Source organism: Amblyomma americanum, chromosome 7 (assembly GCF_052857255.1).
Source record: "Amblyomma americanum isolate KBUSLIRL-KWMA chromosome 7, ASM5285725v1, whole genome shotgun sequence".
Classification (NCBI taxonomy): Eukaryota; Metazoa; Arthropoda; class Arachnida; order Ixodida; family Ixodidae; genus Amblyomma; species Amblyomma americanum.
In genome coordinates this window covers 133,250,875-133,274,702 of record NC_135503.1, presented here as the reverse complement: position 1 = coordinate 133,274,702, position 23,828 = coordinate 133,250,875, and the positions used below count along the sequence as shown (strand labels likewise).

Sequence of the window (23,828 nt, the reverse complement as noted above, 5' to 3'; positions counted from 1 at the left end):
TGGTGTTTAGGTATCGCCTCTGTAGGTCCTCGAGAAGCTCTTTGTTAGTGCCCTTGTACTGGCGTACCAGTGTTGTGAGCTGACTACGTTGAGCAGGTTTGCTCTGGGCGGGGTCTAATAGGTGGCGTAGTAGACGTCTGTTTACAGCCCATCTGCCCGTTCATTTCATCGCATATTTGTCCCCCCTGCTTGTCTTCGAGTTCGAGTGAGTACTCCTCTATCTGTCGCTCGAGTTGTGCAACTCGTTTGCGCAGAGATTTGTTGTGTTTTTGCTTTTTTCCGCCGCCTCTGCCGGCTTAGGTGGGCCTCCCACATGCGCAGTAGCCTAAAGTAAAAAATCTGACCCTGTTCCTCAACCGGTTGCTCGACGGTGGCAGCTTTTGTGTCTTTCTTGGGGGAATCGACCCATTCCGAGTGGTTGGTGATGGTTCTGAGAGCGATTAAGCGGCGTAAATTCCTAAACCTATCCCACTCTGTAACCGTTGCTTTTGCAAATGAGGCTTTGTGTGGTCTGGTGTGAATTGATACAGATAATATGTAGTGACCACTACGTAATGCGTGGCCTGTGTTGGATCACTTAGCGTCCTTAGTGTTTCTAGTTAACGTCTTATCTGGGGAGGTATCCACGCTGACACTACTGCCTATGTGTGTGCATTACAGGGGGTTATTCAGGATGGATCCTGTATTGTTTCCGATAGCTCATTAAGGCGATAGACTTTAATGGCTCATACTCGCGTCCGTCCGTTACATTTTAGGTCACGTGACCTAGGTTACCTTGCGATGTCACGTGGTCGCTCTGCCATGCTCGCGCCAGCTGCTATTCTCCTCCGTCGTGAAATGGATTCAAGCGCGGCAAAATCAAATCAGTGCCATGAGCCGCAAACGGTTTTCGCTTTCCCGCAGTTAAGAGATATCTAAGTGCTTTCAACGAATTTTTTTTTCCTTTGGGACTAGCTTTCCTATACCCCATGCCTGGTGTTGCGTGCTAAAGTCGCCGACAACCAGCAGCTGCGCTTTGGCTGCAAGTTTAAGGGTTTTGACCACCAGGTTGGTCAGGCCAGTGCCCTTGTTCTTAGGAGAGCAATACACATTTAGGACGAAAAGGTTTGCGTCCCCCTTCTTCTTAGGTACTATTTCCCCTAGTGTGTAGTCTACTTTAGTGTCGTGTAGAGTGCGTTGTATAGCTGTGATGTTGCGATGCACAAAGGTGGCAGTAAACGAGCCGGACGGCGCCGTCGTGTCGTAACCCTGTGGCAGGTATGCCTTAAAGCCCGGCAATTTCGCCGCGTCACTAGCTTCCTGGAGTGCTATTACGTCCGGCAGACTAGTGAGGCTTTGAATGTTCAATTGCAGGTTGCCTCGCTTGGGACGTAAGCTCCTGCAGTTCCATTACCCGACCTCAATTTGTTGGCGAGGAGCCATTTTGAAGAAATTGGGGGGGGGGGGGGGGGGGATCACGGCGTTGGGGTGCGCCGCCGAGGGGAGACTGCCTCCTTTATGGCCTTGATGCCATTCGCTAACTGCTGTATCCAGGCGGTGACCTGGAGTTTGTATGAATTGAATTCGCTGGTCATAGAGTCTAGGCGACCTGTTATGCGACCCAGGTGGTCGAACTTATTCCAGAGCTCTCCACTACTGTTTCGACGTGTCGTCGTCGAAAGGAAGAAAGACTGGCCGAGTAGCGTGCGGAGCACACCATGTCTATTGGAGGGCTTCGTGCCGCAGACTGACCGTGGGAGCGGGAGCGCCAGGGGGCCTCGCTCGAGTACGGGAGTTTACGGTGTCCTATGGCCGCAGTACCGCACACACAGAAGAGCGGCGCCGCCGCTCGCGGGCTTCCGGTGCGCATCACTTACGGCGGCGTTCGGGTGTCCACCGAGATGCGAGACAATTACTGCGCCATTTACCTTCGTAAATGGGAGACGGGGATGCTTCCTCTCCGCTTTTATTTTTTTATTGCCTGGCTTTGGCACATAACATTTAACCAAAAAACACTCAACAAAAAGCACACAAGACGCTATGTACATATGACACTGTCGTGGTCAGCCAGCACGAGTCTGGCTTCGTCATACTAAAATGCAGGTAACATACACAGTGGCTCTAGTCTCGAGAGCCACTCAGGAGGCTCCGCAGAGGCTTTCCGGATGGCAAGAAACCAGTCCACACTTTCCCGAAAATACGTTCGGGCAGGTCGTGCATCTTTGTCACAGTGATAGCCTACCATTCTGGAGCGCCATATACAGTGGTGGCCCAAGAGTATTATGAGATCAAATGGTACCTCACCCTCATTATCAGTGCTTAAATAACGAATTCCCTGCGCGTCAAGTGGTATCGCTTTCTTTATTATTATCCTTTGTAACACATCGCAAAAATAAACTTTTTCGCAGCAATGCAAAAAAAAACACGGCTGTTTACAAATTAAGCAGTTCGTTCACCACAGCAAAAAGATTATCCCTTCCCTCTAAAAACTCTTTAACTGGTAGGGTACCGGTGTGCAACTTAAAAAAAAAATGTTTTTACTCCTGGCGGCTCCTGCAGTCATAGTTACGTGACTAGTTAATTATGACGTCCCAAAATCAGTGACGTTACCAATTAATCACCAATTCGATACATAATGACGTCATCAGTCTATCTCCATTTCGGTTGCTATATCGATTTACTATAGGGGCCGCCATCTTCATTTCCGCGGATTTAGAAAATTTCACGCTGAAGGGAGGTGGTAGCAGACCCCACAAAAATAGGGAAACGTGATAAGAGCTAAAGCTCTTAAAATTACACCCAGAGCTCCTCTGTGGATACAACAAACTCCGACAGCAATCGTTCGGCAGTTCGAACCCGACCGCGGTGGCAGCGTTTCGATGGAGGCGAAACGAAAAAGGCGCCCGTGCGCTGTGCGATGTCAGTGCACGTTAACGATCCCCAGGTGGTCGAAATTATTCCGGAGCCCTCTACTACGGCACCTCTTTCTTCTTTCACTCCCTGGTTTATCCCTTCCCTTACGGCGCGGTTCAGGTGTCCAACGATATATGAGACAGATACTGCGCCATTTCCTTTCCCTAAAAACCAATTAAACCGAGCAAATTTTTTCCTTTGTGGTTTTTGTCGTTTCCTGCTGCTATTTAGTCCTACCCTGTAGCCGCTTCTTTTACGTCAGGCAGCGACAGCGTCGCTGAATAGCTACACACTGCGCCAGGCCGGACGGCTGCGCGCACTGGCTGCGTTCGCTCCTTCCTCGCATGTAGGGCCGGGCGACAAATTGCCAGTAGCGCTCCGCGCAGGATTAAAGCGAAAGCTTTACGGCATTTTACTGGCCTAGCAGGAGCGAGCAAACTCGGCACCGAGAAACCAGACTTGCAACAGCTGGAGCTTGACGTCACAACCACATGACGCCGCGAGAAGTGGCGCCACTGCCATAGCAAGCATCACGTGACTTCACCGCTACGCCGAGCCCAGTCCGCCGTCGCTGCGCCGACGCTCCACAGCCGCCGAGCGGCTGCTGCCTGACCACGTGATCTAGCCGAGCCTCAGCTGGATAAAAAAAAATTAGCTGCTGTTTAACTTCTGCTGAACAGAGGTGGGCAACCTCATGAGGTCGACCTCAACCTCACGCCGTGAGGTGTGGTGAGCTCGGCGACGGCTCGAAGTTTTGTGAGTGAGGTCAGCAAATCATACCTCAACCTCACGCGTGAGTTTGAGGTTGAGTGAGGTCGTCACTCACTGAGGTCGAAATTTTCAGGTCGAGACTTTTTGCAGTTGCCGCGGCATAATCCAACGAGCGCCCCTTCCGAGGCGGAGTTACAGGGCACCGCCGCAGTGTTCATTCAGCGACTCTTGTTGTTCGGTTTCCCCTGTTTGGACGACTGGATGCCGCAGTCCGCTCTTAGCTTTTGGCGTTGCGCCGTAATGTCCGTTCAGCCCGAGGAGGAGGAAAAACTTTATTAAAGTGAAGGGGAGTTGGGCGAGCTTATGGGTGGGGCCTTCCTTCCAGGTCTCCACTGGCTTGAGCTGCCCTGCGGACCTGTTGTATGAGGGCCCGTTGGTCCTCCAGGTTACCGCTGGTCAGCAACGCCTCCCACCGCTCAAAAGACGTGTTTCCATCTGTAAAGTGTTTGGCTTGGCCCTACATCCCCACGAAATGTGGAAGAGTAGAATACCCCTCGAGACATCCCAAATCAATTGGAAATATGGCACTGGAACTGTCGCTCGTTTCATAAAAAAGGACAGTCGTTACAACTCTTCATTCAGACCTCTCCTACTCCACCCGACGTCATCTGCCTTCACGAAATAAGAACGCAATCCGTCACCCTAAGAGGCTAGACAGTCAAGTGACCCTGAGCCCACCACAAAGGTGGAACCATCGTACGGGGAAATCCTAAATCACTACAGATGACAGAGGATGGCGTATCCTCCGCCACACCAGCTATTAACGCAATATGAGGCAGTCGGTTAGCGTAGACTGCAAACAGGAAGCTTTCATAACTTACACATACTTCACAAAATGTTCACGAACCAGTACGCGGACACATTCAAGTGGTGTGGAGCCACCCCCACTTTATACCATATTACATGGGAGTGTAAAAACAATTATTCATTCCATAAACTAAAAGAGCCCAATACGGAACAGTGGGAGAGCCTGCTCACCAGCAGCGTGCTGGCGGTCCAAAATGGACTGGTCCAGCATGCGTGTGAGGTAGCAAGACTCAGTGGTGCCCTGGAATAAGGGCACCACCCCTGGAGGACTCGGAACTTCAACATGAAGACACCCGGGTCCCGCTGAATCGACAAATTTTTGGCGCCAATAAAGTTTTTTCTCTCTCTCTCTCTAACCCGGATTCACCACGCGTCGCTGTGTATATATCAAAATCCATAGCCTCTGTGGCCCACTCCACCTCAGTTACCGGGATTAACCACATATTGCTGGAAGTCCTTGCACAAAAGCGGGGAAACACAGCATCTTTATAATAAACCTATATAGCCCATTTCGTGCGCAACAAGAACAGTTTGAAAACATACTCCAGGAGTGCGATCGAATAGCAGGCAAAAACCAGCTTGTATAGTATGAGGCGACCTGAAGAATGCGCCCCATACGGCCTGGGGGTGTACAAAGGACACCAGAAAAGACACCTCCCTGTTGGAAGCAGGGAGGGCCTCAGGCTAGCCACTGACTTTACGACAGAATCGTCAACAGCGTATGCAGAGACACCACTCTTGATCTCTTACAAAGAACGCTACTCACGTCGCATGGACCCTAGGGAGTGATCATTACATCCTGAGCACAGCAATCTCCGCTCCCAAGCTCAGACGTTCAGCTCGAGCCTACAGGAGGACGCACCGCTCCAGTCTTCCTGGAAGGAGTGCTGCTGTCACGGCACGCCACCCTCCCTTCCCCCGCTGGCGTAGGAGCCGTAGCTGCCTGCCGGTTGGCTCCCGGGAGCGCGTGAAGCACAAAACTCACGTTCATCCGCGGTAGCTTTGTCTGATGCCGCAAACAAATAAGGTCAGTCCAAGAGGCACGATATAAGTTCGTCGCAACGCGGATAGCCCAAAGCAAGACTGCATGTTTCGTGTTCACGCTCGTCGCCAGAGCTGAAGTCACGACTCTTGCCTTACAGTCGAGTAAAAGGGTTCCTGCTCTGCATCACACGGTGACTGAACAGAAACTGGAGCAGTTGGCACAGGCAAGAGAATGTGATTCAGGTGGTTTCCAACAAGGACACCTGCTGATTCGATGAAAACAGAATGCCAAAAAAACCTGTAACCCCGTCGAAACTTTTCATCGGTGTCTTCCCCTTTCGAATCTCACACTACTTCTCTATATTCCCGTTCCGCAATGCAAGCAGATGCAAATATAATTTCACTTTTATATCCTTCCGAACAACCTCTCGTTGGTCTCCTGTTCCTTGTGCCAACACAGCACGGCGCTCATGAGTGCAAAGCGAGTTGTAGATCATGCGAAGTAACTGCGACTCGTCATAAAGCTCTGGCGCTGCCGCGCCCAAGGCAACGGATACCGGCGAGTCGTGGCTGCATGACGCAAGCTTCGCGCCTTCAGGCAGAACCACATATTCTGTCGAACCATTCACTGTCCACAGTTCAGTGCGTCCGTTGCTGACGGAACCATGGCATGAGGGACCAAGATGTTCTTCTTCATGCAAGTCAAATGGTTCGGCTCGACAGTCGGGTCAAACACGTCGACAGTGGTATCGGGGCAGGAAACCGGTACGCATACAGCCGAAGAAGGGGGCACGACAGTATCTCGGCTAACACAGAACACACTTTCTCCACTGCACGAGCCTTCCACAAGGCCAGTGGTGAAACATTTGCCGACGCTGAGCTCACCGGTGCGACAGTCGACGTTAGCGCCACACATCTGCAAAAAGTCGAGGCCAAGGATAACGGCGTACGTCGATCAGGCGAGCTCCGCCATTTGCGTACCGAACATTTCAACACTGAAGGAAACTTTAACACTACACACTCCAACTGCAGGCAACAGTTCAGCACTAACACCACAAAACTGGACATTTTTGTCCCACCGAAACAAAACTTTACGTCCGAGGAGACACACTTAAACGCAGCACTCATAACTGAAACAATAGCAGCGGTATCCACTAAAGCCGTCACAATATCAATGATGAAGTATCTTCGATACTCCCCATCCCATGCATGATTATTACCACCACTGCTGCTGCTGCTGCTGCTGCTGCTGCAGCAGTATCTTCGATACTCCCCATCCCATGCATGATTATTACCACCACTGCTGCTGCTGCTGCTGCTGCTGCAGCAGCAGCAGCAGGTAATAATTACCTAGCAATACCACAACAGCTCTCGCTGAGTCTCGTGTTACATATAGTGGCAACCACCTTGTCAGTTTTTTTTTAGAGCTGGATCATGCAGTGAAAGAGAATGCGGTTTGTTAAGTAAAGGGAAAAGCGACCGCCGCACGTCACTATTCAGCAAGCTAAGCGGTGTCACCGCAACTGCGCCAGGCTGCGGAGGTAGGGGAAGGGAGATGGTAATAAACAAAGAGAAAATACAGGCGAAGATGAGGGAGATGCAGAGCATCGCAGCTGGGAGAAAGGATTAGAGAGGGGGGAGGGGGATAAGTGAGGGGTTGATTGATACAAAGAGTAGAAAGAAGGTCTGGAAGGCCTCCGTGGAGTGGAAAGGAAAACCGCGGCGGGAGGAATGGAAAGACTCCGCATATAACCGTCTGACGCAGCCGGTCTGCACGTGACACGAATGGTGGTACGGACAGGAACCATCCTCCCGGGGAGATTCAAAAGAAGAAAACTAAATGAGAATAAAATAAAAAAATTGGCTGTGGTTTAGCTCCCGTTAAGCCTGGTTGAATTGCGAAAGCTTGGTTAGCTTTCGCCTTAGAATTTAACTGTTCCGAAGCAGTAGAGCAACTAGATTCAGATATAGACTCTTCGTCGGTAACTTCCATGGCGAGACTGATCAACCGACGCGTAGCGCACCGCTATATATCCCGGTGAAACCGCCACGGACCGAGCGCAAGGCGAGGTCATCGTCATACCAACGGAGAGACCACCTGATAGGCGCGGCGCCGGCTCGGAGGCCACGGCACACGCGACGAGAGGCTCCCTTCTAGCTGCGGCGGGGAGCAAGCTGACGTCACGCGTCGTCATAGCAACGAGAGAGCTGACGTCACACCACCTGCCAAGCCCAGCGCCGGCTCTGGCGTACGGCATACGCGACGGGCGGTTAGACCTGGCGTAGTATTGCTTTCGCAATAAAATGCGGTAAGAGTTCCAACGGCTTTAGCAGTGGGCGCTAATGAACCGAGCGGCAAGACCAGAATCGGTGAGAAACCGGAGCAAGCTTCGGGATGCCCGGACGTCGGAGGATGGGGAACCGCGCGGGAAGAGGATCTCTTTCGCTTTGGAACAAGGAATACCCATCCTCTTGTACCATGCCACCGATACGGTGGTGTGGACAGATAGTTCTGGGAACTCCAGCAGAAGGTGCTCCAGTCTCGCCCGTTAAGTAAAAGCACGAAGAAGAGGCTTAAAGGAGGAAAAAAGAAAGAGTCGCCGAAGAGGAGGGAACGCGTGCACTGACATTAATTCGCACAGAAGGCAAGCGTTTTGTGCATTTCACCTCTAGGTGAGACCGCTCAAAAACCGGATTCTCTTCCTCTCACCAGGCCCAGTTTCTCAGCGAAACTCCCCTACCGCGTCCTTGAACAGACGTTGTTTCCGGTCACTATTACATCCGGACCGTACCTATAGCCTGGAACTGTACACCCCGGGTTAAATGTTTACAGGGCGAGGGAGTCGCTGAAAAAAAAATACAATTTTTCTCGTAGCGAGGGCTCATATAGCGTGGGAACAGACATTCCGCCGTGTTCCAAAACTGCAGCAAAGGCTGCACGAGCTCGGCAAGCTTTTGACGCCGGGGCTATTAGGTATACGTAGTACGTGTACAGCGCAATTAAAGCTCAGTAATGAACCGCCCGTATTTTCATCCCGCATTAGCAGTGAAACTGGAGAGACAGCTGGCGTCGACCAACGAGGCAGAAAAGATAAAGACCATCCTTGAGCGCGAGCTAGGATTGAAGAGAGCAACCATGCATACAACGTTACGCACCAGTAAGGAGTCCTCTGAACAAAGACGCCTCATTACTTACTTTTGCTCCTCATAATTTATCTACTAATTAGCATTTACGACAGAAATACAATTCACTCCGTATTGACACAGCTATGAGGACAATTTATAATTATTCTCATCTCAATACCAGCACGGCTCACGGACGAAAAACGAAGGACATACCCAACACCGCTCCGCTGTCCTAAACGTTCTTTTCTTCGTCTTGGCCCATGTGCCATGGCGCTGTTTCAACATGGCGTGTTACACCAACTCGCCAAACCGTTTATGGAATGTGCAACTACAAGAGCTGCATGGCTCTCGATCTGCACCCACAATTTCGCGCCATAAAACTCCCAAATGATCGTAACATCCGCCGAACGTGGTACCCCGCATCTCTACATTAAATCAGGCGTGGGACGCCTGTTACAATTCGCTACTTCCGAGTGGCACCTCTGGGTGGCATGCTGATAGGCACAGGTGCAAATCAGTGATCTAACGGTGCACTCAACAGGTGTAAAACGCGGTAACGAAAGCATGATCCGGGCGCCAAAGTACACGTCACACTGCCGCGGCAATCAACGGCAGTACCCGCAGTGGGCTCGCCTGCGCCTCACCGACACCTCCTGTCGCTTCGCCTTCGCATCAGTAACGTTACGGAACCGTACAGCCGTACGGCCGGCTCAGCTTCGCAGGCGGCTCGGCGGCACCGCCGCCTGCGCCGGCGTCGCAAGCGTCGCGCTGGCACCTTTCCCGGCCTCCTTTATTTCTGGACCGGTTCCCACACGCCCAGCCCGTTTCGCGGGCCGACTGCCGCTATCAAGAGAGGGAGCCTTCAAACAAAGGCAAAAAAAAGTGAGTAAAAGTAAAAAAAAAGCAACTACCCCTGGCGGGACTCGAACCCGCAATCCCCGGTTTAGGAGACCGATGCCTTATCCATTAGGCCACAGGGGCGACAGTAGGCAGAGAGTGATTCAAGGCTACTTAAGGCATGGACTAACCATAATTGCGTTCCTTACAACCAGTAGTTTTGAGATGCAGCGCCGGTCTCTCGCACATCAGCACTCGGGGCCAGTACGATTCCGTACCTACCTGCGAGAATGCAAGACCTGTGGCAGTGCGCCTATCGATACGGGGCGTTTAAATCGTGTTTACTATGTTTAATACGTGCCGCATGCGCACCGTTAAATGGTTCAGGCATGCTGAACGCTAACGTTTGGTACTTTACAATTCCCGTGAATTGCGAAAACGCGGACAGTTTCAAATTAGCTTGCCTCAATTCAGAAGGCTCGAAGCGTGAATGAAGGCCGAAGCTCCATGTACGTACGCGAAAACTGACGCGAAGGCGCAGACGAGGAAGCAACGCATTTCTACCATGTTGAAGTTGCACCTTCAACTTCGCATCACAACCGCTAAGCTGTACAACAAAGATGCCTGCCCATGATCGTAAAACGACAGCATCATACGCCCGCTTTCACTCCGGCTGGGTTTGCAGCTTCAAAAGCTGAGAAATTTGCTGGAGTTCAGGACTTGCGTGTACGGCGATGTACAATTATGGGCACTGTAAATCAGATATAAGGGCACAATATAAAATTATAAACACAGCACTATGACCATTTAATCCAGTCAGGCACACAATATTTCATACCACGGAGAAAAATCTGAAAATTTGTGCCTGTACACCTGAAACACCTATTTCAGAAAAATGACGACTCAAAAACTTGGGCACACACACACACATGCCACAAACTTCCACGCTCACGGAACTGCAGCCTTAAAAAACAAAGCACATTTAACATGTTCAATGCCTCGTGGGTCACCCAGAGCCATATATTCCCTTCGGGGTCACCGGGAGGGGGAGGGGAGGGGGGGTTGCGTCATGCATTCATGCTGTGCCGCAGCGAGTACTGAGTTGCGTGATGAATCCGTGGCTCAGCTCTGATTTATCAAAGAGCCTGCAATAATCACACATGCCATGTCGCTGTTGCCATTTGTTGGTGGTTCCAAATGGCTTAAATTCACCGTTGCTCCCTGTGCATTGTCGCAACACACCAAAGCAAATTAAAGGCGGCCACCGGTGGGCCACGCTGCGCAGGGATTAGGGTTCCTCAATGATCACCATCGCAGTGAACTTGTTAAGCCCAATCAATTACTTTCTTTGCCATTTGAAGCTGTTCCCAACACAAAAAAAATCAGCCTCATGACGTTTATTAAAATATTCCAGTGTGTAAGAGAAGCCCCAGGTGAAAATTTGTTAATGGGAACCTACTGGTTTGTTCTGGTTCTCCTGCTGGTTGTACTGGTTCCAGCAGGGTGCTTATGCCAGTTTTCTCCTGGTTGCACTGGTTCAAGCAGGGTGCTTACTGACTCACTGCTGGTTGTATTGGTTCCAGCAGGGTGCTTAGTGGTTTTCTGTTAGTTGCACTGGTTCCAGCATAAGGAATTTTTGCTGTTGTTTGGAGAGCTTTTTCCTTTATATCCTTCAGCTAAAAGAACCTTGCAGCTAAATCTATTCGACTGTGAGTGCTGAAAATTGAATAAACAGTGCCAAGATTTAATGAGAGGGCTTTGCTTATTAACCATTCCCCACTAACACCTGTGGGACACCCATCTTGGGGGGATATATAAGCACGAATCCATATGGCATTAGAATGTGAGTACACGTTACACATGCAAGTTTTATCTATGTTATAGGGCTTTACTGTTGCTAGTTGCTGCTTTTCAAGAGGGGTTTAAAGCTGTATTGTGATCCTACTAGGGGCAGATCTGCATGGTCCTGCAGGATGAGTTTACCGATTTACTGTAGTTTTCGAGTGTTTTTTGCTCATTTTTTTTGTGCGTGCTTAACTTTTTAGGAAGTTACCATTTGTTTTTAATGTTTCAGAAAGGTTCAAAAGGATATATTGTACGAATGATTTATTTAAACAGAATTAAATGTAATGTTTCGGTGCTATATGGAAGCTAATGGCTCCAGCACCTACTGATTCCATCAGCTGTTGGTTCCAGTAGCTGCTAGGAATGTGCTAATATAAAAGTACTGCTGGAACCAGTAGGATCCGAGCAGAATACCAGCAGCAAATTTTCACCTGGGATGACAGCATCAGACAGCAGTGGGCACAACACAACAAACCCTTGCCAATCCCCCACCAAGGGTATGCACCATCTCTTCAGAGGCAACAATAACACAACAACATCAGCACTTGCCATGTGCACCATGCAACTTGGCGACATCCACCTCTATTATTTGGTTTTGAAAAGCAATCCTTATCGCTAGACACGAAATGGACCTCCCATTAATAGCAGCAGAGATTTCAAAGGAAGCCAATATCACTGACTTCCTGAAAACAACGCAAAAGACTTTCAGGAAAATTTTGAAAAGTGGTGCCCACAAACAATTTTTAGCAGAAACAGAAATTGATGCCGGTATCTTAAAAATGTTCAGTGCACCCCGACACTCCTCACGCCCATTTCGAACATTTGAAACAAAATCGAAACGTTCGGAATTGCTGACGACTTTAATGTCCTCCACTGCAAAACTAGGTGCACTAGGATCACAAGAAATCTGTGCTGGACCTGTCAGCTTAAATTGAGATTGAAAATGCCTATTTTGACTTCATGTATGTGCTCTTAGGCTATGGCTCCCTATGATGTTCCATGAAGTGCAAGATGCAAGAAGGGTCAGGACAGAAGTCCTCTCACCATGTCTTGATAATGGGTTATGTTTATCTGATCTTTAGTTAACTTTAATGCTGTGCTCTGACAGTTGAATCTGTTAAATGCCACATGCACATAAAACAGCCTTTACAGCCAAACTTGGTGCTGCCAGCTCTCGCTTACAAACTCAATAAACTAGCTAAGCATGCCCAGTTTCAAAAATAGAGCAAGGAAATGTTCGAACAATGACCACAGCTTATATCCTAATTTTCCTCGCCTGCAACCTGTTCTGCTACACCTCAGGCACCAATGTGTGTCTAGTTAAAGCACAGCACTATCTTTGAGCTGCTTTAACGTAATACGCTTTATTTTGGATTGCACACCACTGCGCCACTCCATGTGTTAGTTCAATAATGCACAGTCATCTAAAACAGCAAGACTTGAGAGCCCGGCAAATGTTCCACTGCCACGTCTGGTATAACAACCACTTGACCCCAACTGTTCTCTCCAGGGAGAAAAGGCCAAGCAGCACGCTCATTTCCGTTTCTGCAGGTGTGGTGCCGACAGCTTGACCTTGCCGGGGATATTGCGCGAGATGTCTTGGTCCTTGCAGGCTCGCAAAAGGTCCCGCTCTCGCGGACTCGTGTTCTTGTCCTGCACAAAGACAGAGAGGGCTGTCTTGGCCGCTTTGCCTCTCCGTCCCGTGCCGGGTGTAACCTTCACTTTATGCTTATAGTTCTGGATGGCAGCGTACGGAGCACAGATAGGTACGGCAAACAAGAGAACGTCTTCTGCTAACGGGCAGCCCGTCAGCGAAGCCACAAGCCTTTGTTGCTCATCGATGATATTGGCCTCATCCTCGTCCTCCTCTGCATCAGCCTGTGGGTCCTCATCCTCTATTGGGACCCTAGCCTTGTTGCTGGCTGGCCGTAAACCACCTTCTACTGTCTGCTCGACACCTTCCTGTTTCAACACCTGCTCTGAACTTTCCAGTCCTGGGCCATCGGTTTCCAAAGTGATGTCTGGTTGTTTTACGTTTGCCTCCGCATTTGTTTGACACTTGGCCTGAGGCTTGCGTGGTGGCTGTTTTGCCTTACCAGCAACTGCCTGCCCACCTTCTTTCTTGCTGCCCTTCTTTTGCTTACGACTCTTGGTTTCTTTGGGAGCACCAGCGGATGCCAGAATCTCCATGCGGATGCGACGCTCTTCTTCATCCTGGTCCTTGTACTTCTCCTTTATTTTCTTCAGCTTGCCATGCATTCCTCTCTTAGGTTTGGCGGTGGTCTTTTCTGTGCTGGTGACAGTTCGTGGTTCTTCAGGCGGTGGTTGTGTCTTCGGCTTGGCGGCTGGCTTGCGGTTGACCTGTAAGCCCCTGTTGGGCTGCGAATAGACAATCTCTTCGGCTGCGTACTGGTCACTGTGCTCAATTGCAGGGGCTTCTAGCTCATGTGGCAGCTTGACCACTGTGTCTGGGAAGAGCTCTGCCTCCCCCCTGATGCTGTCTGTGTCACCGTCACCCTTGACGCTCCCCTTTTCAGAATCCGATGCATCAGACAGCTCCAGCTCTGGCCCCTCCTCCGGCGGTTCTGTGCTGACTTCTGTCTCGTCCTCTGAAACACGAACCCTGCGCTCACCTCGGTGCCTCTCAATGCTTTCATCGTCCAGCTTGTAGAGGAAGCCGAAGCCCATGATGAGATAGGATGGAGGCAAGTAGTTCTTCTTGCCGCGAATCATGAATGCTCCAGGCGTCAAGTACTGTCCTGTAGGCGCCGTCTTGGAGACCTGGTGGTGATGCACCCACCAGGCACTCGTCACCACCTTAGCATCCCAGGCCGCACTGTAGCAGATGGCCATTGTTCCCGCTTCATTAAGGGTCTTCGGAGGCACGGGAGTGCCTGTAGGGTTCTTGATCACAATACTACTTGCGCCGTGCAAGTCTGCGTGTACGTAAATGTCACCCGGCCGCAAGTACTTCTTCACAATGGCCTCGTTCTGCTGTGCATCCCGGCCTCCCACGACAAGATAATCCTCTGAACTGATGAACCAGAAGAACTTCTCAAACCAAAATGCCTTGCGTGCCTTGGCAATGTTAGTGGTTAAAGCAACCTGCTTCAGCGCCTCACGCGTCTTTTTCTCAGCTGACTTGTACGCCTTGGCTGATGATTCAATGGTCTTCTGCTGTTTGCCCGCGGCATGCTTCTTCAGGTCATAATATTTCCGTGCATTGGCGTACGCGGACAGGTCAATGTCGATGTCAACCAGGGCCTCCTCGCCGTCATCGTACGGATCCTTCAAGAGCATCTCGAAGTGGTTAGTCTCGAGCTTCAGCTTCCGGATTGAGCATGCCATGGGGTCGCCCTGCTCCTGGGCTTCTTTCAGCAGCTCCGTAATCTCCGTCCAGCCGATTTGGTTCGCAATGGCACTGCGGACTACACCGAGTGCCCGTTCCACAAGTTCCAGGTTGACCTCAATAAGCTCGGCCTTCCGCACATCTGCCTGCTGCACCTCTTCTAGGGCCTGGATTCTCTTCTCGTGGTCCGTGCGGATGTTGTCAAGTTTCTTAAGCGCCTCCTTCTCACGCTGATGGGCGCGCAGGTTGATTTTCTGCATCTCAACGCTTGAGAAGAACTGGTCCACGGCTACACTGAACGAAGGCAGCTCAATCGTGGAAGTGTTGCCACTGGCTCCTGCAAAAGCATCGTGCTGCCGCCAGAGGAACGGGTGGAACTCTTGGTAGGAGACGATTTCGGTGCTTCCGTCTTCAGCCGGCTGGATGCGTTTCTCAATCCTCTGGACGATGTAGCCACGGCACGGCTCGGATCGCGCCCGTGCCATGATTGCGTCAGCATCACGCAAGCACTCGAGGATTTTTTCAGCAAGTCCTTCAGCTGGAAAACTGCTGATCTTCGCTCCTGCTGAGAGGCCACGACCCAGCAGCACATGATCTAGAAGGGCTGGACCATAGAGTGTCCTAAGGGGAAAGGAGAGAACTGTGTCGGTCTCTGAAACCTCTAGGAATGCTCTAGTGACGTTACAAATAACCCACAAGTCACAGTCTTTGGAAGCTAGTTATCAAGAGCATACATGGCAGCATGCAACTGATGCTATTTTTTTCATACACCAATTGCAATTCATGGGGGTACCATGTCCCGATTTCATTCACTGAATAACATCACTCGGGATATCATTTCCAAGTGCCACATTTTAATACCACAAGCAAGTAAAAGGAGGCGTCGCGATAATAGCCTCACTACACTTGTGCCCATCCCAAGCACACTCCCAGAAAGCTGTGCCAAAAAGTTAAACCTCAGATTTACGCTTGCCTTATGATGACTAGTGTAAAACTGTATAGTTTTATGAGCAGAGAAGCAGGGCACAGAAGACTCATGGCAAAAAAATTTAATGCGTTATGTGATAACTTCTAGAGACGAAAAAAACAAGAGAAGCCCTGCCTGGTTGCCTTTTGTTGCCACCAGTTGTCGCATATTGCAGTGAATTTTCCATTATGATGCTTCCCCATATGGTCCAACCTTTAGCATCACTGAGACCTATACCCTGTATTGATTCGCAGCGATTTGTTTTGGCCTTGCTGAAGGCCTGCTATAAGAAAAACGTCGTCATCATCAGCCTGACTACGCCACTGCAGGGCAAAGGCCTCTCCCGTGTCTCTCAAATTTACCATGTCCTGTGCCAGCTGTGGGTACCCTATCCCCATAAACTTTTTAATCGTATCCGCCCACCTAACCTTCTGCCGCATCCTGCAGCACTTGCCTTCTCTTGGAATCCGTTCAGTTACCAAAGTAGAGTAACATCCAAAGCAACATTGCTGCAATAAACACGCCGCTCACAGTGAGCACTGGGTGTGTGTGGCTCGAAAGCAGCGCACTTCGCTACGCCGTGTGCCTACCTGGGCGTGAGGAGCTTGCGGAGCGTGTCGGCCGGGCTGGCCCCCGCCAGGACACTAGCCAGTTGTTCGGCGTCCAGCGCAGGCGCCTCGGCTAGCGCGCCTTCCACAGGGTATTTCTCGCGCACCACCAGCTTGACGTCCTCATCCTTGCCCAGGGCGCGGGGCCGCAGGATATTCAGGATGAGGTAGTCCCCGTCCGTGAGCACCACGTTTCCCCGGTCGTACAGTTCCAGGATGACGTGGTAGGCCGCCTCGCCCGTGCCGAACTGCAGGTCGACGACGCGGTCGGCGCCCAGCTGCGCGAGCCGCTCGACGCGCTTGTTCTTAAGGTGCTTGCGCAGCTTCATGGCGAACCCCGACGGGCTCTGGTTCTTTGGCCACGCGAACTCGGTCGTGTGCAGTCGCACGCCAGACTCGATCAGTAGCACGGCTTTCTCTTCCTGGCGGCTCAGCTTGAAGAGGTAGGTCTTCGTGTCGACGTCGTACACTTGCACGACTCGCATGCCGACGACGGTCTTCTGTAACTCGGCGACCATCGCGAGGATGTCGACGGTGCTAAAGCGGCTCTTCATGGTTTCGGCTCAGTGGTTGCCGCCACTCAAAAAGCAAACTACGATGCGCTTACAGCGTGAAAGTGAAGGTCTGCTCGGCGATGCGATCGAAGATGACTGCGGCGTCATATGTCAGCACAATGGCCATACCGCTTGATAAGCGCGGCACCTTAGCGCTTGAGACTTGGTGTGGATGCCAGTTGTCAAATCGTGCGAGAAAGAAAAATAAGTGTTTTCATCCGAAACGACTACTCTGCCACAAATCATGCACACGAAAACGCAGACAGCGCTTGGCTCGTCTCGTATTTGAGCGACAGTTTGGCCAAAGTGTGTGCGTGCCAGCAAAAAAAAAAAAATACAAAGCGACCATTACAAGATTACTAGCAGTAACTTATAAGTAAATTAAACTTCATGCAAAGTGAACGCCTTGTATTTACACTTACGTTAATATTTTAAATATAGTGATATTACTTGTCTCACTGGATTGAAGCATAACAATCCAATCAACCCAATCCAGTTCCGAAATCGCCGACGGCCAGTTTGCAAAGCATGGAGCGCGACTGGCGTGGGTCACCGCACACAGTGTAATCTAGCGTAGCATGTTTTGTCCTCACTGTACGTTGTGTCACTACGTTCTGCTACGTCTGAAAAATTCAAATCTTATATAAAGCTTCACCATCATCTACTGCTTCGCTGAGAAGCAGGAATCGACGACGCCGTGCAGCTGACAGCACCCGTGCCTTCCCGCTGTATTGGCCCCCATCGACCGGCGGTGACCGAGAGTCATGGTGCAACTTGTGGTGCTCCCACCGGCGCCTGATGGCCTCACTTCTGGTGCTGTGGCCTTCGGGAAACTTACCGGTAAGGTGTAGTGCTGCTCGAGCGACATCCGTTATTGGGGGGATCTGCGCTCGACAGCCAGTGGCGGCCATCCCGTGGGACGATAGCCAGCGACTGTCAGTACGTTTGAGGCCATTCCTCTGTTTACCTGCTAAGTTCTTTGTCAATATTGATCACCCGCATTGGCTGTAATTAATGACTGAATTGCACTGCGGGCTCAAGATTGCTAGTCGTGTTGCTGTCGCACGTTGCTTTGCGCACTATTTCATTTTTTTTTTTTTTACAGCGACAGCTGTTAAGCACTTGTTACTGCGTCTCGCGTCGTCGTTGTCGCCATCGTTGTCGTCATAGTAGTAGTAGTAGTATGTATTAGAAGTCTGCGTGTCCGATGGATGCATTGCCATGAGAATCACTCAGGAGGAGGAATCCCCAACTAGAGGATGGTTGCCGTTAAAAGGGGAGGGTATGGAGAGAGCACAGGAAAGCTTAGCCGGAGTGTGCTTGCAACGGGGACCACCAGAAAGGAGGAGGATAATATGGCGAGAGTGTAGAAATGCATAACCGAATTGTGGTTACCACGGAAGCAGGAGAGAGTGCTTTATGAGAGCGGAGAATGTAGCATAGCTATCGCAAAACGAGCTGCCCCATGAGAGGGTCGCCAGTAGTGCTGTGTGCCTAGAGAAGAGGAGAGCTGGTCGAAAAACGAGTATGTGTGGAAAACTAATTAGAGCACTCCAGAACTACACACACATGAAGTCGCTGTCATATTCTCTACCTCAACTTGTGGTAAAATATAAATACCTTAACAGCTGTCGCTGAATCTTGCGTTACGCAGTGGTAACTGTCTGGTCAATTTTTTTTTGTATGTGCAAATAAATTTGATTATTATTAATATAAAATGACCAGCCATCTCCGCCTAGCATCCGTTGATCATTTTGGACAGCTGTCATTTCTGAGGAGTAGACTTCTGGGTGAGTTGGTTTGACATTATGTTTTGGTGCTGCACAAGCATGGTACGCAGACGAGATAATACAACGTGTGCGAATGTATCGTGTGTCTGTTTTTGTTTCTCATTGTGACTGTGTCTCCTGTGTGCGCAGTCTGTGGCACTGAATGAGCTCAAAGAGTAACCTTGTTCTGTGTGCTGAAACGCGGCCCGTGAGAGGCAGCTTAGGGAACCTGTAGCTAGCGCTTTTCGTGGTGAAAGCCTTTTCAGCACAGCTGACAAGTACAGTCGCAGCCACACTAAATACCTTTGGTACTGTTGCACTATCTTGAGGCACTTCTATGCAACTTGCAGCTACGGCATCAGTTTTCTGAAATTAACATTTTGCAGAAATTTGAAGGCGGCCCTGTCACTTAAAGTGCGACTGATGCAACTTTAATGCCTATGAGGCACCTGCTGTCACTTCTAGTTCTGTGCTTTTGTGCAGCAGAGATGTGTGAAACAAAGCCACATTTCTGGACATAGTGCGCTTCGCAGTCTGTCTGAACACATTTTTTTTTGCTGTCCTCGTGCTGATAATCATGTTAATTATGGCTGGTGTGTGCTTTGGAGGACATGCAGTTCAATTTAGCACGCAGGCGTCAGTAACTCTGCCTTGCAAATAGCTCAGTCAGCAATGGTTTCTGGGTGCATAAAAAAGAGGCCTTAAATTTAAAGCACATTAGTACATTGTTATCTAGTTCTGCATTGCATGCAGGTATCTGTAACGATAAAAAGGTTTAATGCAGGTAGATGTAGTCGATGGTTTGAGGGCATACCATATGGTCAGGAAGTACAGCAGATGTTCATAGGTCGCTGACCATGGTCAGAAAGAAAACATGACTTTTCAAGAGCACTATGGTTGTCCTGTTCTCACTTAAGCAACCATCTGGATGCATCCAGGTTTTGTAGCACTTAGTACCTTTTTTAGTGATTTGGCTCAAATAGGATACAAGGTGCTAACGTTCCTGTTTTGGTGTGTTAGGTATTGTCTGGATGATACGTGACTGTAGATTTAGGTAGGCTGGTACATTCTTTTCCATTGCCGATATCTTGGCTTTGTCCCAGTTGATCTCATGGCCACTTTTCATGACATGCTTGCGATTGCATTCATTGTTACTTCTTGGTTTCACATGTCATTCTGGGGTTCTCTCAAATATGACATGAAATCTGTCGTTTTGCCTGTGTATACTGATGAACAGTCGGCGTGGGCAGTTTCATAAAGGACGTCGGGAAACTTTCCGTGAGGGAGCTGGTCCTTCATGTTAACAAGCTCAGCCAGTGTCGTGCTCGTTGAGACATACAGTATGGATGCCGTGCTTGCTGAAAATGCACACGTGCGCCACGCTTATTCCTACTGCATACACAGGACAGAGGCTCATTCCGGTTTCCTTCTGCCGTTACTTCCACTTCCCTCAGCACAAGACTGCTTCAGTGATGGCATCCTTGAGTAAAGCTGAGATTTGAGTGAGTCCTTCATTAAACTCAGTTGCTAGTCAGTGCTTGTCTTGCTGTCATCCCTCCTTTGTTGCCCTGTTCACCCATCATGAATGGCATTCCTCTTTGTCTTTTCCGGATGTAGGAAAGTGGATAGCCGTTTCTCTTCTAGTCAATTTTTTTTAGTGCTATAGTGTTAGAACCACATGTCGGCCAAAACTGTCCGATGTTCTCTAAAGCCTCTGAGAAACACCTGCCATGAATGGCAGGTGACAAAGTGGAGAGAGGACCCAAAATACTGCCCTGCGGTACGCCACTACGCACCTCCAGTTGTTCAGTGACCGAGTCAGCTATTTTAACTATTTGTTTTCGATGTTCCAAGTAAGATTGTATTAAATGTATGGCTTTGCCACGAAAACCATACCGCTGACATTTAAGAATTAATATTTTATGATTTATGAGGACGAACGCCTTGGAAAAGTCTATAAATATTCCAAGTATAAAATTACCTTGCTCGAAATGTGTTAAAATATGTTCCTTTAGTGTCAGAAGAGAAAATTCGGTACTTAGACCTCGCCGAAAGCCATACTAAGAGTTAGTTATTATCATATGTTTTTCTTCAAATTTGCTAAAGCGGCTCAATATCACTTTCTCGAAGGCTTTAGATAAAATAGGTAAGATATAGATAGGCCGATAATTGTTCATGTCATTCTTGTTGCCCTTTTTATGAACAACAGTTACCCGTGCAAGCTGCATTTTATGGGGAAAAGCACCTTGATTAATACCAAGGTTGAAGATATGTGTTATAACTGAGGCAAGGAGATCAGCAATGTATTTAAGAGGTTTCATTTTAAGACCATCGACATCTCTGGCATTACTGCTGTTTAGGCTCGTTATAACTGTAAGCACTTCAGCCTCGCTTGTTGGGTGCAGAAAAATTGTCTCTCTATTCAATCGAAGGTTTTCCATATTGTTCTGAACGCTATCTTGCACCATAAGATTGACTAGATATTTATTAAACGCATCTGCAAGTGGTTTTCCAGTTAGTTCGGTGCCGTCTATATTCAGTTTCTGAATCACATTCGGTGATGCCTTATAATTCAATAGTGAAGCTAATCTCTTTCATGTTACATCTGTGGATCCTGGTTTAAATTCCAGAAAATTTGCAAAATGTTCACGACGTGCTATTGCTAAGTCCTTATTTAGGCGATTTCGATAGACTTTAAGATCTTTATATTTATTCAGATCTTTAGTTTTTATAAAGAGATTGTAAAGGTAATTTTTATAATGAATTCTTGTTCTAAGTTCAGGTGTGACCCAAGGCTTTCTAATCTTCCTGTTTTGTTTAATATGCACTTCAGGAAAGCTAGCCGCATATACAGGCTGCAGTATTTCAAGAAACGTATCATAAGCTACGTTGACATCATCACTTTCTAAAACTCCCTTCCAGGATAGTTTTTTTTATTTTTTTCCAAAATATCGAAATGTTTTGTTCGGTAATATGTTGGGCTGTTAGCGTGGTTCTTGACAGCTTACTCCGTACATATCCTTTAGTGCAAAGGAATATCGGTAAGCAGTCACTTAGGTCGAAAAAAAGTACTCCCGACCTAAGTTTATCTTGGCTTATATTTGTAAGAAACATGTCAATGAGCAACTGTGAATTTGTAGTTACTCTTGTCAGGAGGTTAATTACATTTCTAAGCCCATTAGCATTTTAACAGGACTTCAAAATTGGTTTTCGCATTATTATTTTTAATCATATCAATATTCATGTCCCCACCGCGGATGAGACTCAGGTTATTATTAGTCATAAAGCTAAACAGTTTATCTAACTAGTTGAAGAAACGCAACGTTGAACCATTCGGCGGGCGGTAGCACACGACAAGTGCTGTGTTTTGTAGTTTAATTGTCAGGATCTCATAGTCACTTGTTATTACCGAACACTCTGAAAGTATTTCGCAGTCGTAGTCTTTTCTAACCAAAATACATATCCCGCCACCTCGACCAAAGGGACGATTTAAATAGAATGTTTCATGGGGCGGAAGTCGGTAGACGTTTGTTCCATCAGTGCTCCACGTTTCCATGAGCATAATGACGTCAAAAGGTAGCCCTATTTGATCAAACAGCAAGCGTAGCCAACCGGAACCCCTTTTTGGTTAACATCCCTGCCTTTCCCTCCTCCTCTTTATCTATCTTTTTTAAATCCGATTCCTTATTGTTAACAGATCGAACATTAAGGCGAAAGCATTTAAATGACTTGAGGAACTGTTTTCCGATGCAGTTTCCAAAGGATTGTGGAAGTAGGTAGGCGTCAGTGTCGGAGCCTGCCATAGTATGTGACATTAATGGAGTTTTTCAAGATCAAGGCAACTTGAGATGACAACTGCCGTTTCTCCGACATCCTTTCTGAGTAGAATTCGACCATTTGAGTGCCAAGCGTACTTAAAGTTGTTCTGTTTGGCCCAGTTCTTTACATGAAAAAGTAGGTCGCGGGCCTGTTTTGTCAAATTTTCCAGCACTTATATCTTATCGTCACTTTTCTGCAGTTCCTTTCTGCTCTGCCACCACTTGTCTCGATCAACTTGTTTGGTTTCTGGAATTCCGTGGAATTCAAGGTTCAATTTTCGGCTTCGCCATCCAAGAGCATCAAGATCGGCTTTGAGCTTGGTTACTTCTGCGTCCTGTTTTTCCACTTTTTGTAGCCTTTGTTTGACATCTTTTATGTCTTTTTCATGCTGTTCTGTATGCGCTGAGAGGGTGTTTAATTTTTCACTCATGAAATGCAACGCCTCCTCAATGCTGTGAACAGTTTCCGTCAAGGGCAACAACTGGTGAAGTTTGGCACTGATTTCCTGCAACCACAGTCGTACATCTTGTGAGTCTGGTTCGGTGCTCGGTAGTGCGGTTGCTTCTGCATGAGTTTTTGCGCGTCGGCAGGCAGTGCAGCGCCACGCTTTGCGATAAACTTCACCCTTAGCTTTCAACGTGGCGTCTGAGATGCCCGCACATTTTCCTGTTTCCTGTGTGGTATGTACCATTTCACTCACTACACTCAATGACAGCCTCTTCTTTAGAAATCTGCTCATCACATCCTAGACAGTTCATAACTGAAGGTAATAAGTACACCTTGGCAGCAGCAGCGGCAGCAGCAGGAGCACTAGGAAGTGCGATATTCAATGGAAGGAAATGAACACTAACCTGCAATGATACAGGGCAGATTCTTAGCACAGGTGCCTCTCGGTGCCACTGCCGCTGCCAATGTGTCGGTCGCCTCCTTTCGTGCTTCTTTTAAAAGGTTGTCTCATTGACGGCAGTAAGGGAAGGTGTAAGGGAGTCAAGTGTAAAGAGAGAGAGAGAAAGTAATTTAATGAAAGGAAAGGCCTTAATGAAAGGAAAAGCCGGGAGGTTGGCTGGCGGCAAGGCGACCCTGGCCTGCTACTCCACCAAGTGTAAAAAAATGCAAATAAGACTATGTATGCAAGTAAATTCAGTTTGTCAGCACAAATCGGCCACACAATTGGAGTTACAATGTAATGCATGCCTTTCCGCATCAATCGCATTGATTGTGTATCACTTTTTTTCTTGTCATCTCATCACTTAGATTAATGTCTTCACAGCAGAGTTTGCTGGCATGGCCGGTCAGAGTTACAACCACTGACTGCTTTTGATTGTGATTGACTAGGTGCACTGAATTGAAATCCAGGTATCTTCCACAGTGAGCAGGTTTTCGATAGGCACAGGAAGTAAGGCCAGTCGGAGCAAAGGCTACTATCATAGGCATGTGCAGGGTTCTCCATTAGAGGAAGCAAAGTTTCACCGCAGTCCCCCCCCCTCCCGCCCCCAATCC

The 23,828-nt window shown here is 48.7% G+C and overlaps 3 protein-coding genes and 1 non-coding gene across 4 annotated transcripts in view; 1 reads left to right on the top strand and 3 right to left on the bottom strand.

Annotated features, from left to right (window-relative positions):
• The window catches only part of LOC144096598 (alpha-crystallin B chain-like), a 73,235-nt gene extending 64,371 nt beyond the window's left edge, over window positions 1-8,864 (bottom strand). The window contains exon 1 of the mRNA XM_077629405.1: window positions 8,794-8,864. Coding sequence (XP_077485531.1) covers window positions 8,794-8,849 — 56 coding nt within the window. The 5' untranslated portion in view covers window positions 8,850-8,864. The remainder of the gene's footprint in view (window positions 1-8,793) is intronic.
• Window positions 8,865-9,488: 624 nt separating this feature from the next.
• TRNAR-CCU (transfer RNA arginine (anticodon CCU)) lies at window positions 9,489-9,561 on the bottom strand. Its single transcript has one exon. It is a non-coding gene; the product is annotated as a tRNA-Arg (tRNA).
• Window positions 9,562-12,600: 3,039 nt separating this feature from the next.
• Clbn (Nuclear export mediator factor NEMF homolog Clbn) lies at window positions 12,601-17,021 on the bottom strand. Its single transcript, XM_077629403.1, has 2 exons — window positions 16,169-17,021; window positions 12,601-15,232 (listed from the first exon to the last, which is right to left on the bottom strand). Exons 1-2 carry the CDS (start codon window positions 16,738-16,740, stop codon window positions 12,796-12,798), a joined length of 3,009 nt encoding a protein of 1,002 aa, XP_077485529.1. The 5' UTR covers window positions 16,741-17,021; the 3' UTR covers window positions 12,601-12,795.
• Window positions 17,022-17,249: 228 nt separating this feature from the next.
• Window positions 17,250-23,828, top strand: part of LOC144096597 (dnaJ homolog subfamily C member 2) — a 79,684-nt gene continuing 73,105 nt past the window's right edge. The window contains exon 1 of the mRNA XM_077629404.1: window positions 17,250-17,580. Coding sequence (XP_077485530.1) covers window positions 17,505-17,580 — 76 coding nt within the window. The 5' untranslated portion in view covers window positions 17,250-17,504. The remainder of the gene's footprint in view (window positions 17,581-23,828) is intronic.

What these genes read in the sequence shown, in the direction of transcription:
- Clbn (XM_077629403.1), bottom strand. Translation starts at nt 16,740, where the DNA reads ATGAAGAGCCGCTTTAGCACCGTCGACATCCTCGCGATGGTCGCCGAG. An exon ending in CGCAAGCTCCTCACGCCCAG is followed by an intron (nt 15,233 to 16,168) that starts GTAGGCACACGG and finishes CTTTCCCCTTAG; the next exon opens with GACACTCTATGGTCCAGCCC.